This window comes from Suncus etruscus, chromosome 10 (assembly GCF_024139225.1).
Source record: "Suncus etruscus isolate mSunEtr1 chromosome 10, mSunEtr1.pri.cur, whole genome shotgun sequence".
In the NCBI taxonomy this organism is placed as follows: Eukaryota; Metazoa; Chordata; class Mammalia; order Eulipotyphla; family Soricidae; genus Suncus; species Suncus etruscus.
The window spans coordinates 29,055,140-29,074,851 of record NC_064857.1 but is presented as its reverse complement, the minus strand read 5'-3'; the positions used below and the strand labels follow the sequence as shown (position 1 = coordinate 29,074,851).

At 38.7% G+C, this 19,712-nt stretch overlaps 1 protein-coding gene and 1 non-coding gene across 2 annotated transcripts in view; both read left to right on the top strand.

Annotated features, from left to right (window-relative positions):
- MCMDC2 (minichromosome maintenance domain containing 2) overlaps positions 1–19,712 on the top strand; it is a 39,860-nt gene that overhangs the window by 2,759 nt on the left and 17,389 nt on the right. Inside the window, exons 4-8 of the mRNA XM_049781817.1 lie at positions 7,673–7,868; positions 9,766–9,885; positions 10,730–10,834; positions 15,852–15,977; positions 16,299–16,536. Coding sequence (XP_049637774.1) covers positions 7,673–7,868; positions 9,766–9,885; positions 10,730–10,834; positions 15,852–15,977; positions 16,299–16,536 — 785 coding nt within the window. The remainder of the gene's footprint in view (positions 1–7,672; positions 7,869–9,765; positions 9,886–10,729; positions 10,835–15,851; positions 15,978–16,298; positions 16,537–19,712) is intronic.
- On the top strand, positions 17,767–17,930 carry LOC126021461 (U1 spliceosomal RNA). The gene has a single exon (XR_007499975.1). It is a non-coding gene; the product is annotated as a U1 spliceosomal RNA (small nuclear RNA).

Sequence of the window (19,712 nt, the reverse complement as noted above, 5' to 3'; positions counted from 1 at the left end):
CTCTGTCTGCCTGAAACTGTGCTTCTGAACTTCCGAAGGTTTCCTCAGGGGCCTAGGGAGCGCACCCCCCAAAAAAAACTGCATTTTGAAGCTGGTGAGTGCCTGCATTCTGGGGCCGCAGGATCGCTCTGCCCTGCCTTGCCTTTGTTCACTCTGAGGACTTCGGGGAAAACTCCTATCTCTGTCTGCCTGAAACTGTGCTTCTGAACTTCCGAAGGTATCCTCAGGGGCCTAGGGAGTGCACCCCTAAAAAACTGCATTTTGAAGCTGGTGAGTGCCTGCAATCTGGGGCTGCGGGATCGCTCTGCCCTGCCCTGCCTTTGTTCACTCTGAGGACTTTCAACTAGAGGCAGCAGAAGCGCTCAGCCCCTTTGCTTCCCTTTGCAGCCGCGAACTCTTCCTAATCAATGAACCCCACCACAACATGCAGGAAAAACCACACTACAAGCGTGACAATGGGGAAAACTCGCAGGCAAACACCATCCATAGAGATGAAGACGAAAGCTCGGTTGATCTAATAAATTACAACCACCTGATTAACCTTTCAGATAAGGAGTTTAGATTAGAAATATGGAATATGTTTGTAGAACTCAAAAAGAGCATAAATCGATCTGAAGAGAAGAAAAAACAGAAATCAGAAAACTCCAAACTGAAATAACAGATCTGAAAAATACGGTTGCTCAACTGAAAACCACAATGGATAGCCTCGCCAACAGGGTATCAGCAGCTGAGGAGAGAATCGGAGTACTGGAAGCTGAGATGCAGAAAAGCTCAACACAACAGAAGAAATTGGAAAAGAACCTTAAGACAAACGAACAGGCAATGGAAAATGTACTCAAGGCATGCGAAGAGATGAAAATAGAAGTCTTTGATAAACTCAACAGAAACAACATAAGAATCATTGAAGTCCCAGAAACCCAGGAAGGAGATCTCCAAGAAGAATCAACTGTCAAAGACATCATCAAAGAGATACTCCCAGAGTTAAAGCCTACATGCAATCAAATACTGCATGCCCGAAGAATACCAGCTAAAAGAGACCCAAAGAAAAACACCCCAAGACACATCCTCATTACAATGACAAATCCCATAGATAGGGATAGAATACTGAAAGCAGCAAGATCAAAAAGGGAAATTACATTCAAAGGAGCATCCCTAAGACTTACAGCAGACATGTCACAAGAAACTCTCAAGGCCAGAAGACAGTGGTTGGATATTGTGACAAGATTGAATGAAATGAATGCCTCCCCAAGAATACTGCACCCAGCCCGACTCACATTCAGGTTTGGAGGAAGAATACACAGCTTCACGGATAAACAACAGCTCAGAAACTTCACAGATGATAAACCAGCCTTAAAGGAAAAACTGACAGGTCTACTCTAAGACAAGAGAGACCAACAAACACAGCAAACTTATCTACAAAGATGACATTAAATCCTATGACAATCATCTCCCTCAATGTCAATGGACTAAATTCACCAATTAAAAGACACAGAGTGGCAAAATGGGTCAAAAAGATGAATCCAACCTTCTGCTGCCTACAAGAAACACATCTGAATAGTCAGAACAAACATAGACTCAAAATCAAAGGTTGGAAGAAAATTATCCAAGCAAACAACACCCTGAAAAAAGCTGGGGTGGCCATATTAATATCAGATGACACCAACTTTATACTCAGAAAAGTGGTAAGGGACAAAGATGGACACTATGTACTAATCAAGGGATATGTGCAACAGGAAGAAATCAGACTATTAAACATATATGCACCCAATGAGAGACCATCAAATTATCTAATACAATTACTGACAAATCTGAAAGAAGAAATCAATAATAACACAATCATTGTGGGAGACTTCAACACAGCCCTATCAACACTTGATAGGTCAACCAGACTGAAACCCAACAAAAACATACTAGCCCTGAAAAGAGTTATGGAAGAAAGAGGACTAGTAGATATATACAGGAAACTCCATCCCAAAAAACCTGGATACACATTCTTTTCCAATGTACATGGGTCATTCTCCAGAATAGACTACATGCTGACACATAAAACATACCTCCATAAAATCAAGAGGATAGAAATCTTGCAGGCTACCTTTGCTGACCACAAGGCTCTGAAATTAGATGTGAACTACAAAGCCACACAGAAGAAAAACTTTAACAATTGGAAATTAAACATCCTGCTACTGAACAACCAGTGGGTCCGAGATGAAATCAAAAAGGAAATCAAAACTTTCCTGGAAACAAATGATAATGAAGACACAAACTGCCAGAATCTATGGGACACAGCAAAAGCAGTCCTGAGAGGAAAATTTATAGCTCTACAAGCACACATCAGGAAGGAAGAAGGAGCATACCTGAATAACTTAATGGCGCAGCTTAAACAATTAGAAAATGACCAACAGAAGGAACCAAAAATAGGGAAGGAAATAATAAAGCTGAAAGCGGAACTCAATGAAGTGGAAAACCAAAAAGCAATCCGAAAGATCAACGAAAGCAGAAGCTGGTTCTTTGAAAAAATAAACAAGATTGATAGACCATTGGCAAAACTCACAAAGAAAGAGAGAGAGAGAAATCTGATAACCCGTATTAGAAATGAAAAGGGGGAGATCACAACAGAAATTGCAGAGATCCAAAGGATAGTCAGAGGCTACTTTGAGAAACTTTATGCTACAAAACATGAGAACCTAGAAGAAATGGAAAAATTCTTGGACACTTATAACCTTCCACATTTAAGTAAGGAGGATGTAGCATATCTAAACACCCCCATCACTACTGAGGAAATTGAAACTGTAATCAAACATCTACCAAAAAAGAAAAGCCCAGGCCCAGATGGTTTTCCTAATGAATTTTTTCAAATCTTTCAAGAGGAGCTACTACCAATCCTAGCCAGACTCTTCCATGAAATTGAAAAAAAGGGAACTCTCCCAAACAGCTTTTATGAAGCCAACATTACCTTGATACCAAAACCAGACAGAGACGCTGCCAAAAAAGAAAATTACAGACCAATATCCCTGATGAATGCTGATGCAAAGATCTTCAACAAAATCCTGGCAAATAGGATCCAATGCATCATCAAGAAGATCATACACTACGACCAAGTAGGCTTCATCCCAGGAATGCAAGGATGGTTTAACATCCGTAAATCTATTAACATCATACACAACATCAACAACAAGAAAAATAAAAATCACATGATCATATCAATAGATGCAGATAAAGCATTTGATAAGATCCAACACCCATTCTTGATCAAAACTCTCAGCAAGATGGGAATGGAAGGAACCTCCTTTCTCAATCTAGTTGAAGCCATCTACCACAAGCCAATGGCAAATATTATCCTCAATGGAGAAAAACTAAAAGCCTTTCCTCTAAATTCGGGTACAAGACAAGGCTGTCCTCTCTCACCACTCCTCTTCAACATAGTACTGGAAGTTCTTGCTATAGCGATCAGGCAAGAAAAAGATATCAAGGGAATTCAGATAGGAAAGGAAGAAGTCAAGCTCTCATTGTTTGCAGATGACATGATACTCTACTTAGAAAACCCTAAAGACTCTACCAAAAAGCTTCTAGAAATAATAGATTCATATAGCAAGGTGGCAGGCTACAAAATCAACCTACAGAAATCAATGGCCTTTTTATACACCAATAATAATAGGGAAGAGATGGAAGTCAGGAAAGCAATCCCATTCACAATAGTGCCACACAAACTCAAATATCTTGGAGTCAACTTGACCAAAGACGTGAAGGACCTATACAAAGAAAACTATAAAGCCCTGCTCCAAGAAATAAGAGAAGACACACGGAAATGGAAACACTTACCCTGCTCATGGCTTGGCAGGATTAACATCATTAAAATGGCAATACTCCCCAAAGCATTATACAGATTTAATGCGATCCCCTTAAAAATACCCATGACATTCTTCAAAGAAGTGGATCAAACACTTATGAAGTTCATCTGGAACAATAAACATCCTCGAATAGCTAAAGCACTCCTAGGGAAAAGGAAAATGGGAGGCATTACTTTCCCCAACTTTAAACTGTACTACAAAGCAATAGTTATTAAAACAGCATGGTATTGGAATAAAGACAGACCCTCAGATCAGTGGAATAGGCTTGAGTTCTCAGAGAACATTCCCCAGGCATACAATTACCTAATTTTTGACAAAGGAGCAAGAAATCCTAAGTGGAGCAGAGAAAATCTCTTCAACAAGTGGTGCTGGCAGAACTGGTTAGTGACTTGCAAAAAAGTGAACATAGACCCCCAGTTAACATCATGTACGAAGGTAAAATCCAAATGGATTAAAGACCTTGATATCAGACCAGATACCATAAGGTATATAGAACAACACGTCGGAAAAACACTCCATGACATTGAGACTAAAGGTATCTTCAAGGAGGAAACTGCACTTTCCAAACAAGTGGAAGCAGAGATTAACAGATGGGAATACATTAAACTGAGAAGCTTCTGCACCTCAAAAGAAATAGTGCCCAGGATACAAGAGTCACCCACTGAGTGGGAGAAACTATTCACCCAACATCCTTCAGATAAGGGGCTAATATCCAAAATATACAGGGCACTGACAGAACTTTACAAAAAAAAAAACATCTAATCCCATCAAAAAATGGGGAGAAGAAATGAACAGACACTTTGATAAAAAAGAAATACAAATGGCCAAAAGACACATGAAAAAATGCTCCTCGTCACTAATCATCAGAGAGATGCAAATCAAAACAACGATGAGATACCACCTCACACCACAGAGATTGGCGCACATCACAAAGAATGAGAACAATCAGTGCTGGCGGGGATGTGGAGAGAAAGGAACTCTTATCCACTGCTGGTGGGAATGCCGTCTAGTACAGCCTCTATGGAAAGCGATATGGAGGTTTCTTCAAAAACTGGAAATTGAGCTCCCATTCGACCCAGCTATTCCACTCCTAGGGACATACCCTAGGAGCACAAGAATACAATACAAAAACCCCTTCCTCACACCTATATTTATTGCAGCACTATTCACAGTAGCCAGGCTCTGGAAACAACCAAGATGCCCTTCAACAGACGAATGGCTAAAGAAACTGTGGTACATATACACAATGGAATATTATGCAGCCGTCAGGAGAGATGAAGTCATGAAATTTTCCTATACATGGATGTACATGGAATCTATCATGCTCAGTGAAATAAGTCAGAGGGAGAGAGAGAGACGCAGAATAGTCTCACTCATCTATGGGTTTTAAGAAAAATAAAAGTCATTTTTGTAACAATCCTCAGAGACAATTAGAAGAGAGCTGGAACACCAGCTCACTCCATGAAGCTCACCACAAGAGTGGTGAGCACAGTTATAGAAATAACTACACTGAGAACTACCATAATCAAGTGAATGAATGAGGGAACTGGAAAGCCTGGAGTACAGGTGGGGGTGGGGTGGGATGGAGGGAGATTTGGGACTTTGGTGGCGGGAATGTTGCACTGGTGAAGAGGGGTGATCTTTATATGACTGAAACCTTATCACAATCATTTATGTAATCAAGATATTCAAATAAAGTTACAAAAGAAAAAAAAAGAATGACTTAGGGGACCAGAGCTACAGCACAGCTGGTAGGGTGTTTGCCTTGCATGTAGCCCACTTGAATTTGTTCTTTGGCATCTCATATGGTTCTCCTGAGACTATCAGGAGTAATTTCTGAGTACAGAACCAGGAGTAACCCCTGAGTGTCACAAAGTGTGACCCCAAAACAAACGAACAAAAAAGAATGACATAAAGTTTACTTGCACACATAAAAATCAAAACAATTATAATTGGTTCTTTAATCTCACTGTTTCTTTCATTATTTACTTATTAGGTTTGGGGCTATACCCAGCAGAGCTCAGGGCTTACTCCTGACTCCATGATCAGGGATCATATCTGTGGTACAGGGATCAACTCAGTCAGCCACATGCAAAACAACTGCCCTACCCTTTGTACTCACTGTAGCCTCAGACAACTTTTGGGTTTTTTTTTGGAGGGGGGGCTACATGCAGTGATGCTTAGGGGTTATTTATGGATCTGTACTCAAGAATTACACCTGGGTGTATTTGGAGAATCATATGGGATGCTGAGGATTGAACCTGGATTGGCTTCATGTAATGCAAGCACCATACCTGCTACATATTCTCTCAAGTCCAGACTCAACTTATTTTTACAAAATGAATCATAATCTTGTGTGTTTTATATTGCATCTTGCCATAGGATTGTATTACCTGTTGTTCCATTTTTAACAATGTACAATTAAGCAATGAGTTCAAGTCATGTCAGTTTGATCCCTGAAACAAACACTTCCTAATCAACTTTCAACTCATAGTGTTTACCTACATAAGTGTTCATTGCCTAGAATCCATTATTTTAGCAGTTGAAAAACTGTTTTTAAAATTGTAATACTTTTCCAAGTATGTTAGCTAAAATTATTCTATAAAGATCATGATTATGCTGAAATATAATTTATACAGGAAAGACAGATCAAGTGTTTTGAGTCTTTCCATTAATACATTCTCAGAAAACAATGAATTTTGGGGGTCTTTTTGTTTATTTTTGGACCATCAGACATGACTCTTGGCTGTGTGTGAGGGGCGACCATATGAAAATCTGGGGATTAAAACTGGCTTGGCCACATGCAAAACAAGTGATGTATCTCTTGTACTATTGCTCTATCCCAAATAATAGTTTTTAATCTAGTTGGTCTAGTGATTATCAGTATGTTTTGTGTATTTTTCCTTTTTTTCATTTTGAGAACTGATGATTTTTTAACATACCTGTTTTATTTTTATGGATAATTTGTAATTCTTTTAAATTCTTTGATCTTTGGATTTCCTTAAAGCTTGCTCTTCAGTTTTTCAAACATAGTCCATTAGCTTTCTAATAGCATCCTTAGTTTAGGCATATCAAGGGACAACATGTCCATCTGATACATTTTCTGTTTAATCTGGTCATCAATATTTCCCTTGAAAGGCCTTGTTTCCTGTGGAAAACCTATATTTAAAGGTCACAATCTGGGTGTTCAAAGTATTTATTTATATTAGGTTGTCGTTGTTTGTTTGTTTAAATACAAAGAAGTCTTTTCATCTAGAGAATGTTTTTTTTTTTTTGTTTTGTTTTTTGTTTTTTTGTTTTGGGGCCACACCCGGCGATGCTCAGGGGTTACTCCTGGCTGTCTGCTCAGAAATAGCTCCTGGCAGGCACGGGGACCATGTGGGACACTGGGATTCGAACCAACCACCTTTGGTCCTGGATCGGCTGCTTGCAAGGCAAACGCCGCTGTGCTATCTCTCCGGGCCCACGAATGTTTTTTTAAAGGAAATTAATCCATAATAATTTTTCCTGTTATAAAATTATAGGAATTTTACTCCTTTAATTTTTTTGTTTTTGGGTGGCACCAGAAGTGCTCCAGAACCATGTGGTATCTAGGATCAAACTGGGGTTAATGCATGAACAGCCATGCGTTTCAGGACTTTGAGACCTTACCCAATTGTACTTCTTTATTTTTAAATTTTTTAATTATAAATATTTTATAGTTAAGATATTGCTTGCTAATAATTTTGGTATATAATTTGTGTGATTCATCAAAAAATATGCTTATTATATTGAAACAAATCCAACAGGACCTGCAATTTAATACCATTTTATGTTATTATCAGATTAATGTAGTGCTGAAGTTAACACATTTGCCTCATCTGCCAAGTTATAATCTTGATCTGTGTAAGTTTCCACTTGATTATACATCTCAGAGATTTTATATGATGCAAGGAATTGTGGTTTCAATGACAACTGTAACCAAGTATACTCAAGGTGCAAGATTCTTTTGTTCAGATGATGCATGTCCTCTTTCAGAAGGTAAATATTAAAATTGAAAATAAAAAATAGAACTGTATTGTTTAATCTTAAATTATGTTTGTAATTATTTATGGAATATTCACAAAACAGAATAATGAGATAAAAATTTATGTCTCCTAACATTTGTTTTGTATAACTTTGAAATATATTATTTTTACTCATTTCTTTAGTTTATTGGTGTTCTACTGAATAATTCTTTTTCTTTAGTTTTTGGGTCATACCTGGAGAGGTTCAGAGATACTCCTGGCTTTGTTGTTGGACTGTGCTTGGAGAACCATGGAAGACAGAATGAAAGTTCCTTACATGTAAAGCAAGTGCTTCAGCCAGTTGAGCTATTTCTCCAGCCCACTGCTATTATTATTCCATATTATTTTAATTACTGCCATTCTATATTTTCTTTCAGTTTGGATTTCAAAACTGATTTTTAGTAACAAAATTTTTTGTTTGTTTGTTTGTTTGTTTTTGGATCACACCTGGCAGCGCTCAGGGGTTACTCCTGGCTCTACACTCAGAAATCGCTCCTGGTAGGTTTGGGAGATTATATGGAATGCCAGGATTTGAACCATCGTCCTTCTGCATGCCAGGCAAATGCCTTACCTTCATGCTATCTCTCCGGCCCCATTAACAAAAATTTTTAATTAAAATTAAAAAAAAATTTTAACACATTGTCATTTGTATATGTTCACAATGGAAAGTACAGTTTCCTCAATAAGAAAATACACCATCATCACACCACCTCTTTAGAACATCTCAGGAATGAATACAAAGAGAAGAGAACAACCATAAATTGAGAATAAATGGGAGAGTTAATGCTCTAAAGGACAAACACAGGGTGAGGGAACACACAGAGAACAGAAAACTTTAGCCCTAGTGGAAAGAAAAAGCAAATATGATGGCACTAAAACAAGAGTCACAACTAAGCCTGTGATTCTGGGCATGCTTTGCTTAACATGGGCACAAGAACCAGAGTGAACTAGGGACTTTACAAAAAGTAGAGTAGAGATGACTTCCTTCCCTGTCACAGGATTAGGGATCATCAGTTTATATCTATGGAATCAGTACCAAGTGGGGAACCACAATTGCTGAGTGGTGAGAGTCGAATGCAACAGATTGGGATCGAAGTCATTGACAATATGTCATCGCATTTGGATTTCAATTTATCTCCATCTCTAACTGGGTTAGATTGTTCCTTCTGTTTACTCTTTACATAATGAAAATCAGTACCAGTTACTGAAGTTATTATCTTCCTATTGGCACCTAATAAAATTGTGTGCTTAAAATCTATACTAACAATGCTTTATAGTACAGTACCTAGGAAGAAATAGCCAAGCATCAAGATACCAATTTTATGACAAAATTAATTTATTTAGTTTGGGATAAAGTTAAAAGAATTTCTTTAAATCATGCTTGGAGGGATCAGAGAGATAGCATGAAGGTAAAGTGTTTGCCTTGCATGCAGAAGGTCGGTGGTTCGAATCCTGGCATCCCATATATGGTCCCCTGAGCCTGCCAGGAGCAACTTCTGAGCATAGAGCCAGGAGTAACCCCTGAGTGTGGCCGGGTGTGACCTAAAAAAAAAAATCATGCTTGGAGAGAGAACACAGCAAATAAGGTGATTGCCTTGCATACGGTCAACCTGGGTTTGATCTTCAGAATTTCAAATGGCCCCTTGAGCACCACCAAGAGTGATTCCTGAGTGCAGAGCCAGGAGTAACAACTGAACATCAATGGGTGTTATCTTAAAAAAGAAAAAAAAAACAGTCAAGGAATACATATTCTTTAACTTTCTGATCTACCATGCAAAACTTAATTATTTTTGAACTAAATTAATATTAAATAATTTAAAATGAATAGGCAAATCTGAAAGCAAATTTAGTTTAACCCTGATTTTTTTCAGGATTTCAATATATAAGAGTGCATGTTCCTGGTGCTACAGAATCTGCAACAGTAAGAAATGACTTATGTAATCTCTGTGCATCTTCTCTACTGGAAGACAGGAAACTTAGAGTACTTGGTGGTAAAAATGCATTTACATTTTATAAATATCAGTTGTAAAGTAGTGCCTTTGTTTTGGGGGTGCCCACATCTTGTAGAACTCAGGACTTATTCTTGGTTTCATATTCAAGGTTCTTCCTGAAAATGCTTAGGGAACTTTGCTGTATCAGATACTAAATACTGAATCTATGCATGCAGTTCAGGCTATTGACCTATCTCTACAGCCTAATTTTTTTTTAATTTCCCACCTCTTTCACCGTCGTCTACAGCCTGATTTTTAATGTAGGACATACATGTATTATAATGTAGGAATTACATCTAAATTATTTTTCTGTTTATTTTTATTTGGGGGCCATACCTGGCAGTGCTTAGAGGTTACTTTTACCCCTGTGCTCAAAAGTTACTCCTGGTCTGTTCTGGGGACCATGTGGGATGCCAGGGATTTAACCCCAGGTGTGCTGTGTGCAAGGCAAGAGCCCTACTCTCTGTACTATCACTCCAGGCCTCTGCCTGTATGTTCTTTTTTTAATTTATAATTTTATTAAAATAATTGTGATCTACAAATCATGGTTGGGTTTCAGACATGCAATGAATCAGGGCCAATCCCTCTACTAGTGTCCACTTCCCTCAACCAATGCTCCCCAGTGCATCCCATACAACCCCCCAACTCACCAGTCTGACAGTATTACAGGCCCATTTTAAGTTTAGATTGTTTAAGTTTAGGTCTCTTGATTCAATTATTGTTGCCATTGGCTTGCATATTTAGTTGTCTTTTTTTTTTTTTTTAACACTACCAATGTACCTGAGACTTCTTGGCTCTGACTGTATATTTTAGTAGCTAATTCTATTTTACTCTTTGCCTTTAGATAAACAAATAGTTGAAATAATTACTACAAAGGCACTTCATGCTTTCCAGCAATACTCTAACCATCAACCATTTAGGTTTCAGTGTCTTACAGTTTTCCTTAGAGGTAAGTAAATTCTGTTTGAAGTCAAAGAAAATAGCTTTACAATTTATAATTTACTTGTTAATTTTATATAATACAAATGGTAATTCTATAGCTTAATGATTATAGTTCTTATTCATAAGTATTATGAAATAATTATATATATATATTTGGTTGTTGGGTCACACCCAGCGGTACTCAGGGGCTACTCCTGGCTGTCTGCTCAGAAATAGCTCCTGGCAGGCACGGGGGACCATATGGGACAACGGGATTCGAACCAACTACCTTAGGTTCTGGATTGGCTGCTTGCAAGGCAAACGCCGCTGTGCTATCTCTCCGGGCCCGAAATAATTATATTTAGCTAATGTATCAATTATTTTTCACTTATATAACCTTCTCTTAAAGTCATTAACATCTGTTATCTTCTGAGAACTATGCTCAGTTCTAGGGTCATAATTATTTATAACAATGATCTCATTATCCCATGAATTTTGTTCTAGGATAGGGACATTAGTTTCTTATTGTATATGTGATGATCTCAGAAAATATTAATCAAATAAATGAAACAGGACTGAAAAGATTCATCAAAGGGTTAAACATATGCTTTGCATGCAGGAGGCTTGGGCTAAATATCATACATCAGATCGTCCCTTATCATATCCTTAGAGAGCCAGGAGTAGTCCCTGAATTTTTTCCCAAAACAAAATAATAAATAAATAAGCATTGATATATTATATGTTGAAAACTACCTGTTAGTAGACAAGAGTTTGCTATGAAGGGAAAAATCTTTAAAAATATAAATCATCCAGGAAGAGATGAATCTTCATTAAGAAAATAGAATTGGCAGGAGGGCTGACTGGTGGTGTGATGAGCTCCCATATGAAAGTAGTAAATGACTGGCACTCAGGCTGAGGCATTGAAGGGAATGTTCGCAGCAGGAGGGCTCACCAGTGATGTGGCAAACTCCCCCAGACCCCAAATCAAAGGGAACCCGGAGAACTGACTGGCAATGTGGTGAGCTCATCACCTGAAGACAGCAAGCAACTGGTGCCCAGCCCAAGGCCTTCAGAGAACTAGAAGGAAGGCTGACTAGCTATGGTGGCATGGTGAGCTGCCTCCAACCCCTGCTTGGTGGCTGCATGCATATGCTCTACTTAATGAACCCTAGCGCAACACATAGGAAACACCACACTGCAAAGGATACAATTAGGATACAATGGAAAAACAAAGCAGAACACTGCCATGCTTAAAGAATGATGATGGTAGAGAATGATGATAACTCAACAAGTGCCAACCACCTATATAATCTCTCCAATAAAGACTTTAGAGAGGAAATCTGGAGAATGATCAAATAATTCAAAGAAATCATGATATGACCCAAAAAAAACCCACAAATAATAATCAAGAGGATATGAAAGTAGAAATGAGACAACTTCAAACTAAAATAACAAAACTAAAAACTTGGTAGGCAAAATGAAAACTTCACTGGAAAGCCTCTCAAGCAGAGTAACAATGGCTGAGGACAGAATCAGTGAGCTGGAAGATGAGATGCATAACAACTCCATACAACAGAAGACCTTGGAAAAGTGCCCTAAAACAAACTATCAGACATGGAAAAAAGCTCAAAGAATATGGACAGACAGAAATAGATGTCTTTGATAAACTCAACAGAAACAACATAAGAATCATTGGTGTCCGAGAGACCCAGGAAGAAAAATCCCCATGAAGAATCAACAGTCAAGGACATCATTGCAGAGAAACTTTCAGAGAGAAAGAGTGCATGTAACCAAATTCTGTATACCTGAAGAGTACCAGCTAAAGGAGATCCAAAGAAAAGCACCCCAAGGCACATCCTAGTCCTAATGATGAATACCACAGATAGGATAGAATATTGAAGGCAGAAAGATCAAAAAGGGAAATTACATACCAAGGAGCATCCTTAAGATTTACAACAGATTTGTTACAAGAAAAGCCCAAAGGCAGTGGTGAGATACAGTGACAAACTCAATAAATGAATGCATCGCCTAAAGTACTTCACCCAGCCAGGCTTACATTCAGATTTAAAGAAAAAATACACAGCTTCATGAATAAACAACATCTCAGAAACTTTATGGACTCAAAACCAGCCTTAAAATATGAACTTAAATTGAGGCCAGAGTGGTGGCACAAGAGGTCAGAGGTATGAGCCTTGTGCACGCTAGCCTAGAACAGACCGAGGTTGGATCCCCTGGCATCCTATATGGTCCCCCAAGCCAGGAGCAATTTCTGAGCACATAGCCAGGAGTAACCCCTGAGAGTCACTGGGTGTGGTCGAAAAACAAACAAAAAACAAATAAAAAATGAACCTCAGGGGCCGGAGCAATAGCACAGCAGTATAAATCCAATGGATCCATAATCTGGTTCAGTGATTCAGTGCTGCATGGGCCCAGCAGTGCTAAAGGCTACCAGTGATATTCATGGCAGAATTTAGGAGACCATGTGGTACCAGGGATTGAACTTGTGGCCTCATGCTCCACCTCTCTGAGCTATCTCCCAGGACCATGTGCATGTTTGGTTTTTTGTTTGTTTGCTTTGGGGGCCATGCTAGGTAATGTTTATAGCTTACTCCGGGTTTTGTGCTCAGGATTACTCCTGGTGATTCTGGAGGACCATATGGGGTGCTGGAGGTTGAACCCAGATCAGCAGTGTTCAAAGCAAGAGACCACTGTACTATCTTTTGGCCTCCCCCCAAGTGCATATTTCTTTAAATAAACTTCTAATTTCTTCAAAAAATTTTCCCGGTATAATACAAAAGAATAAACTTTAAAGATACATAGACCTATTTTTGTTGTCATTATCGTTTTGTTTGTTTGGTTTGTTTTGGGTCACACCCAGCATCACTCAGGAGTTACTCCTGGCTCTGCATTCTAAAATCATTCCTGGCAGGCTTCGGAGACCATATGGGATGGTAGGGATTGAACCTGGTTAGACCCGATTGGCTGCGTGCAAGGCAAACGCCCTATCAGCCCATATAGACCTCATTTTACGTTTGAGTTCTGCTAATGCTGTTTAACCTCCTGTATGTCACTTAACTTTTTATTGTTTATTTTATTGGGTTTGGGCCACACCCAGCAGTGCTCAGAGGTTACTCCTGGCTCTGCACTCAGAAAATACTCCTGGTGGACTAAGGGGATCATCTGGGTTGCCTGGGATCACATGCAAAGCAAATGCTCTCCTTACTGTATTATTGTTCTAGCCCAGCATTTTGTTTATTTATGTAAAAATGTGGATAACAGGTCCATAGACAATACAGAGAATAAGAGTTTCTTTTTGCAGGGACCTAAACCTATTTTCATTCTAAGTATTGCATGTGGTCCCCAAGCACTGCCAGGAGAGATTCTGAGCACAGATCCAGAAATAATCCCTGAGCACAGATGGATGTGGTCCACAATACAATTTATTTTATTTTACTTTTGGTTTTTGGGCCACACCTGGCAGCGTTCAGGGGTTACTCCTGGCTCTATGCTCAGAAATTTCTCCTGGCAGGTCCCGAGGAACCATATGGGATGCTGGGATTTGAAACCAATGACCTTATGCATGAAAGGCAAACGCCTTACCTCTATGCTGTCTCCCCAGTGCCAAAATACTTTTTTTTTTTTTTTTTTGGTTTTTGGGCCATACCCAGCAGTGCTCAAGGGTTACTCCTGGCTGTCTGCTCAGAAATAGCTCCTGGCAGGCACGGGGGACCATATGGGACACCGGGATTCAAACCAACCACCTTTGATCCTGGATCGGCTGCTTGCAAGGCAAACACCGCTGTGCTATCTCTCCGGGCCCCAAAATACAATTTTTAACAACAACAACAACAACAACAAAGTGGGAGTGAAATGGCCAGAAAGATAGTACAGAGAATGAGTTTCTTGTAATTGGCTGACCTAGGTTTGATCCTTGGAACTATGTATGAACCCCCAAGCACTGACAGGAGAGATCCCTGAGCACAGAGCCAGGATAAGGCCTGAGCACTACTGGGTATAGACCAACTCCCTCCCTCCCAAATAATAAAAATAAAGTGGTATAGCAATGCCTACCTTGTTCTCCCTGTCCCTGTCCCTCTCTCTCCTTCTCTCTCCCCTTCTCTCTTTCTCCCCCTCTCCCTTTCTCTCCCTCTCTCTTACTCCTTTCTCTCTTCCTTTCTCTCCTACCTCTCCCTCTCTCCCTTCCTTCTCTCTCCCTCTCACTCCTTCTTTCTCTGTTTCCCTCTCCCTCTTACTTCTTTCTCTCTCCCTTTCCCTCCTCCCTCTCCCTTTTTCCCTGTCTCCCTCCCTCTCACACCTTTCTCTCTCCATTTCCATCTCTCTCCCTCTCTCTCTCCCTTTCCCTCTCCCTCTCACTCCTTTCCCTCTCCCTTTTCCTCTCTTCCTCTCTCCCTCACTCACTCACTCACTCACTCACTCCCTCTCCCTCTCCCTTTCTCTCTTCCTCTCTTTCTCACCCCCTTTCTCCTTTTCTCTCTCCCCAAAAATAAAGAAGAAAAAAATAAACAATACCTACCTTACAGATAAGGTGTGTAAAAGTGCCTTGTCTTAGTGTGTCCTCTCCAATGTGCCAGCACTGCAACCAAGTATCCTACTGAATACCTGAATATTGCAACTTTAACAAAGGAAAGGAAAAGGGGTCTTTAATGTAGACTATGAATAATACTTTTTCAAATAATTTCCTTCCAAAATAAAATGACTTATTATAAAACTATTTTATTAAGATTTCTTATTTAATATAAAAGTGTTTCATCTTATATAAAATGATTGTTTTCCCTTTTGCCTATTGGAGACTAGTTACTTTATCATACGCTTCCTGTTAATTATTACATGTCAGTATCAATTTTATCATCAATATAAAGTTGCCTCAATTTACATTAGTGTCACCCTACCAAGATATTGTACTAACAAAATAAATACTCTCCTACTAACTGAATTGCTGAGTTGTATCAGTTTTAAATATTTGAGCCATATAATCATAAATTTTATTCATTAAATAAATAATTTCTTCTATTAAATGATTTTAGATGAATCAGTGAATAAAATGAATATAGGAAATGAATATAAAATCATTGGAATTCCAACTTGTGTGGAAACCTCACAAACTACTCTCTGTATAGAAGCAAATCACATCACTTTCTGTACTCCAAAAGGTAAAAATATTAGTATTATATATAAATATGTATACTAAATACAGATATTTCAATTTGTTCAGGAAACAGTAGCTACTTAGCTCCTAAATGAATACATTGGTCATTGTTTAATTATATTATCTGGGATATAAGTGACAGACTAGAGTGACCTCTAAGCATAACTTAGCAGCATAAGAATTTAAATATGTTATCTGTAAATAAACTAATTTTAAATGTTCTTATAAATATCTAAATTTAAATATATGTATTCCATTTAATTAGTATCTATAAAGCAATTTCTTATTATAACCCCACTTAATAGATGTGTTTATTTGCTTTCAGTTCCTTCAGGAATTAGCGACAACTTCAGGTGTCTCCTCTCTTTGACTTCCAGTTCATGCTGGAAGTTTACAGCAATACTTGCCAATATCTTTGCATCACAGATTATTCCTCCTGGGATTTACAATTTACTCAAGTTATGTTTGCTACTGAGTCTAGTACAGACAAATGACTGTGACAAGGAACTGGAAAGTTTCCTAGATATTTTAATTATAACCAGTGATACTCTACTTATAAACAGGTAAGCTATCTGACAACTTTTTTTTCAAATTTTAAGTTGGTAACAGATTTGAATGAGTCTTTCCCATAAGCATTATTAGAAGATCATTTGAAATTTATTTGGACAGTATAATATTTAAATTCATAAAATTTAACCTTGAGTTTAAAACTTATTAAACATTATTTGAGAAATGAAATGTTTGCTTTCAGTATATTAAAATATAACATGGTTTCAACATATTTAGTTATCTCAGATTTTACAAGTAAGTACCTTCTTCAAAGAATTTTTTGTTCTTCATTCTGTAAATTAAAGTTTTGTTTGTTGCTGTTTTTTTTTTTTCTTTTGGGCCACACTCAGTGATGCTCAGGGATTACTCCTGGTTATGTGCTCAGAAATCGCTCCTGGCTTGGGGGACCATATGGGATGCTGGGGAATCGAACCCAGGTCTGTCCTAGGTTAGCAAGTGCAAGGCAAATGCCCTACCGCTTGCGCCACCGCTCTGGCCCCTTATTTTCTTTTTTTTTTATTTTGTTTTTGTGGTGCCAGGGATCAAACCCAGGGTCTCACATATGTAAGGTAAGTGCTCTTTCACTTGAGACATATTTTTATCTTCTTTGCTTCATTTTAAAACAAGAGTACTTTAAAAGCCCACATGTTTTTTCTTCCTTTTCTCTAGGATTCCAGTCAATAATACTGATTCATAGTATAGTGTGTCTGTATGTGTGTGTGTGTGTGTGTGTGTGTGTGTGTGTGTGTATGAGGGGGGGTGGAGAGGGGGAGGGAAGGAGGAAAGAAGGGAGGGATGGAGAGAGAGAGAGGGAGAGAGAGAGAGAATAGGGTTTAAGGTACATACCTTGCATGAGGCCAACCTGGTTCAGTCCCTGACACCACATCGTCTCAGAAAATTACTCTGTGCTTTGAGTCTTGGAGGTTCTCCAAGCACCACTAGAGTGGCCCATGTCATCCTTGGCACTGCAGGACCCAAGCAGCACCACAGGTCTCTAACAATAAGTACATCCCTGGCCTTCATATCTGTTGTGATGTTAATGAGAAAGCTTGGGGGGAAGAAATAAATGCTGGAGGCTGTAGTCTAGGGAACAAAATGAATAAAAGATAAGACTTTCAGTTCCAACGCTGATTTTTTTGAAAGGGAGAGTTGCAAGAGGCTGTTCAGTTGCCAGTGTCTAATGAGTTAATCATGCCAGTGCAATGAAGAATCCATAAAATTGATCTACATAAGATGGGCCTTGGATACTTACCTGGCAGGGGAGATACCATGATCACGAAGGTGGTTTTCTCAGGGTGAGGCTTATCCATTGCACTCCGGATGTGCTGACCCCTGCGATTTCCCCAAATGTGGGAAACTCGACTGCATAATTTGTGGTAGTGGGGGACTGCGTTTGCTCTCTCCCCTAAAAAAAAAAAAAAAAAAAAAAAGATGGACCTTGGAGTGCTTCTGATTTAGTTGAACATATGAATATTATAGAAATGGCTTACCTGGAGAAAGTATAGGATTTCTTTGCCTTTTCCTCAGACTTTGCTTTATGTAACTTCTCCATAGAGCTGGTTCTAAGTTGTTTCTTTTACAATAAATTGGTGATTTGGTCAGTAACCTGGTTTCCTGACATTTGTGTGCTTCTCTATCAAATTAAACAAAATTGGAGAAGGTAATCTGGACCTTTTCAAAGTAGATCAGAAGTACAGGTAACAATCTAGGCTTAAAACAAGTACTTGAAGTTTGGGGAGTTTATGGGAATTTTCCACCTAAATCTGGTTGGTCAGTTCAGGTGGTAGACAGGTTTACTGCTGGCATTGAAAGAAGGCATTTAAAGTTTTGAGAGACTTCTTCCTAAAACCATAGAATTTGGTGCTGTCTCTTGGTAGATAGTGCCAGAACAGAATTATTATTATTATTATTATTATTTTGGTTTTTGGTTTTTGGGCCACACCCGTTTGACGCTCAGGGGTTACTCCTGGCTATGCGCTCAGAAATCACCCCTGGCTTGGGGGGACTATATGGGACACTGGGGGATTGAACTGCTGTCCGTCCTACACTAACGCTTGCAAGGCAGACACCTTACCTCTAGCCCGGCCCCAGAACAGAATTATTAATGTCCAAGATTTGTTTGATATGGTGAAGCCTGTGTGTGCGTGCGCACACACACACACACACACACACTCACACATGTATTTAAAATTGGTCTTAGAAAATCATCTTTGATGAGCAAACTTCGGTCTGATGAAATCTAATTTAATTTGTTTTTAATAATGTTTAGTGGCTTCCTGTGTTCTGTTTCAGAAATGTATTTCAAGGTCAGAAAGATATTCTTTTAGATTTTTTTTCCAGAAGCATCTCATTTTCAGACTTTAAATCTGTTATCTATCGCAAGTTTATTTTTCATATGGTGCGAGAGAGAGTTTATTCTATGTACTTATCCATTTTTTTTGTTTGTTTGTTTTGGGGCTACACTCAACGACGACGCTCAGGGTTACTCCTGGCTCAGCACTCAGAAAATGTTCCCAGCAGGCTTGGGAATTGAATCACCATAAGATTCAGAGTTACAAAGTTATTCATGATTGAATTTCAGTCATATAATACTACAACATCTATCCCTTTACCAGTGCACTTCTACCACCAATGTCCCCAGTTTCGCTCCTCTGCTTCCCCCTGACTCTAAGACATTTTTCTTCTTACTCAGTGTCTGTATGGTGGTATGAGTCTTTTGATTAATGAATGTTATTTATTTAATCTTTTATCATTTTTCCATCAATGTTTTATGAGGACTAATCATATATTTTGTTGAGTTTTTGTATTTTGTTGTTAAAAAAGGTAGTTTCACTAATTTTATTTTTCAAGTATTTGTTTTGAATATATAGAAATTCAAATTTTATATTTTGACCCTGCTTCTGTGACCATGTGTCATCTTTTAAAAATTCATGGGGGTGGGTAGGGCCAAGTGTGGCCTTAATAAGCTTAAGGCTTATTCCTGGCTGTGCACACTCAGAATCACTCCTGGCAGTACTTGGGGGAACCATATGTGGTGCTGCAGATCAAATCTGGGTTGGCTGTATACAAGGCAGACACCCTACCTACTATATTACTGCTTTAGCTCTAAAAATTATTTAGTTAATTTTAATATATGTCCAAATTTGAATCCTGTTGTTCTACATATGACTAAGTTTTCAATCTCACTATA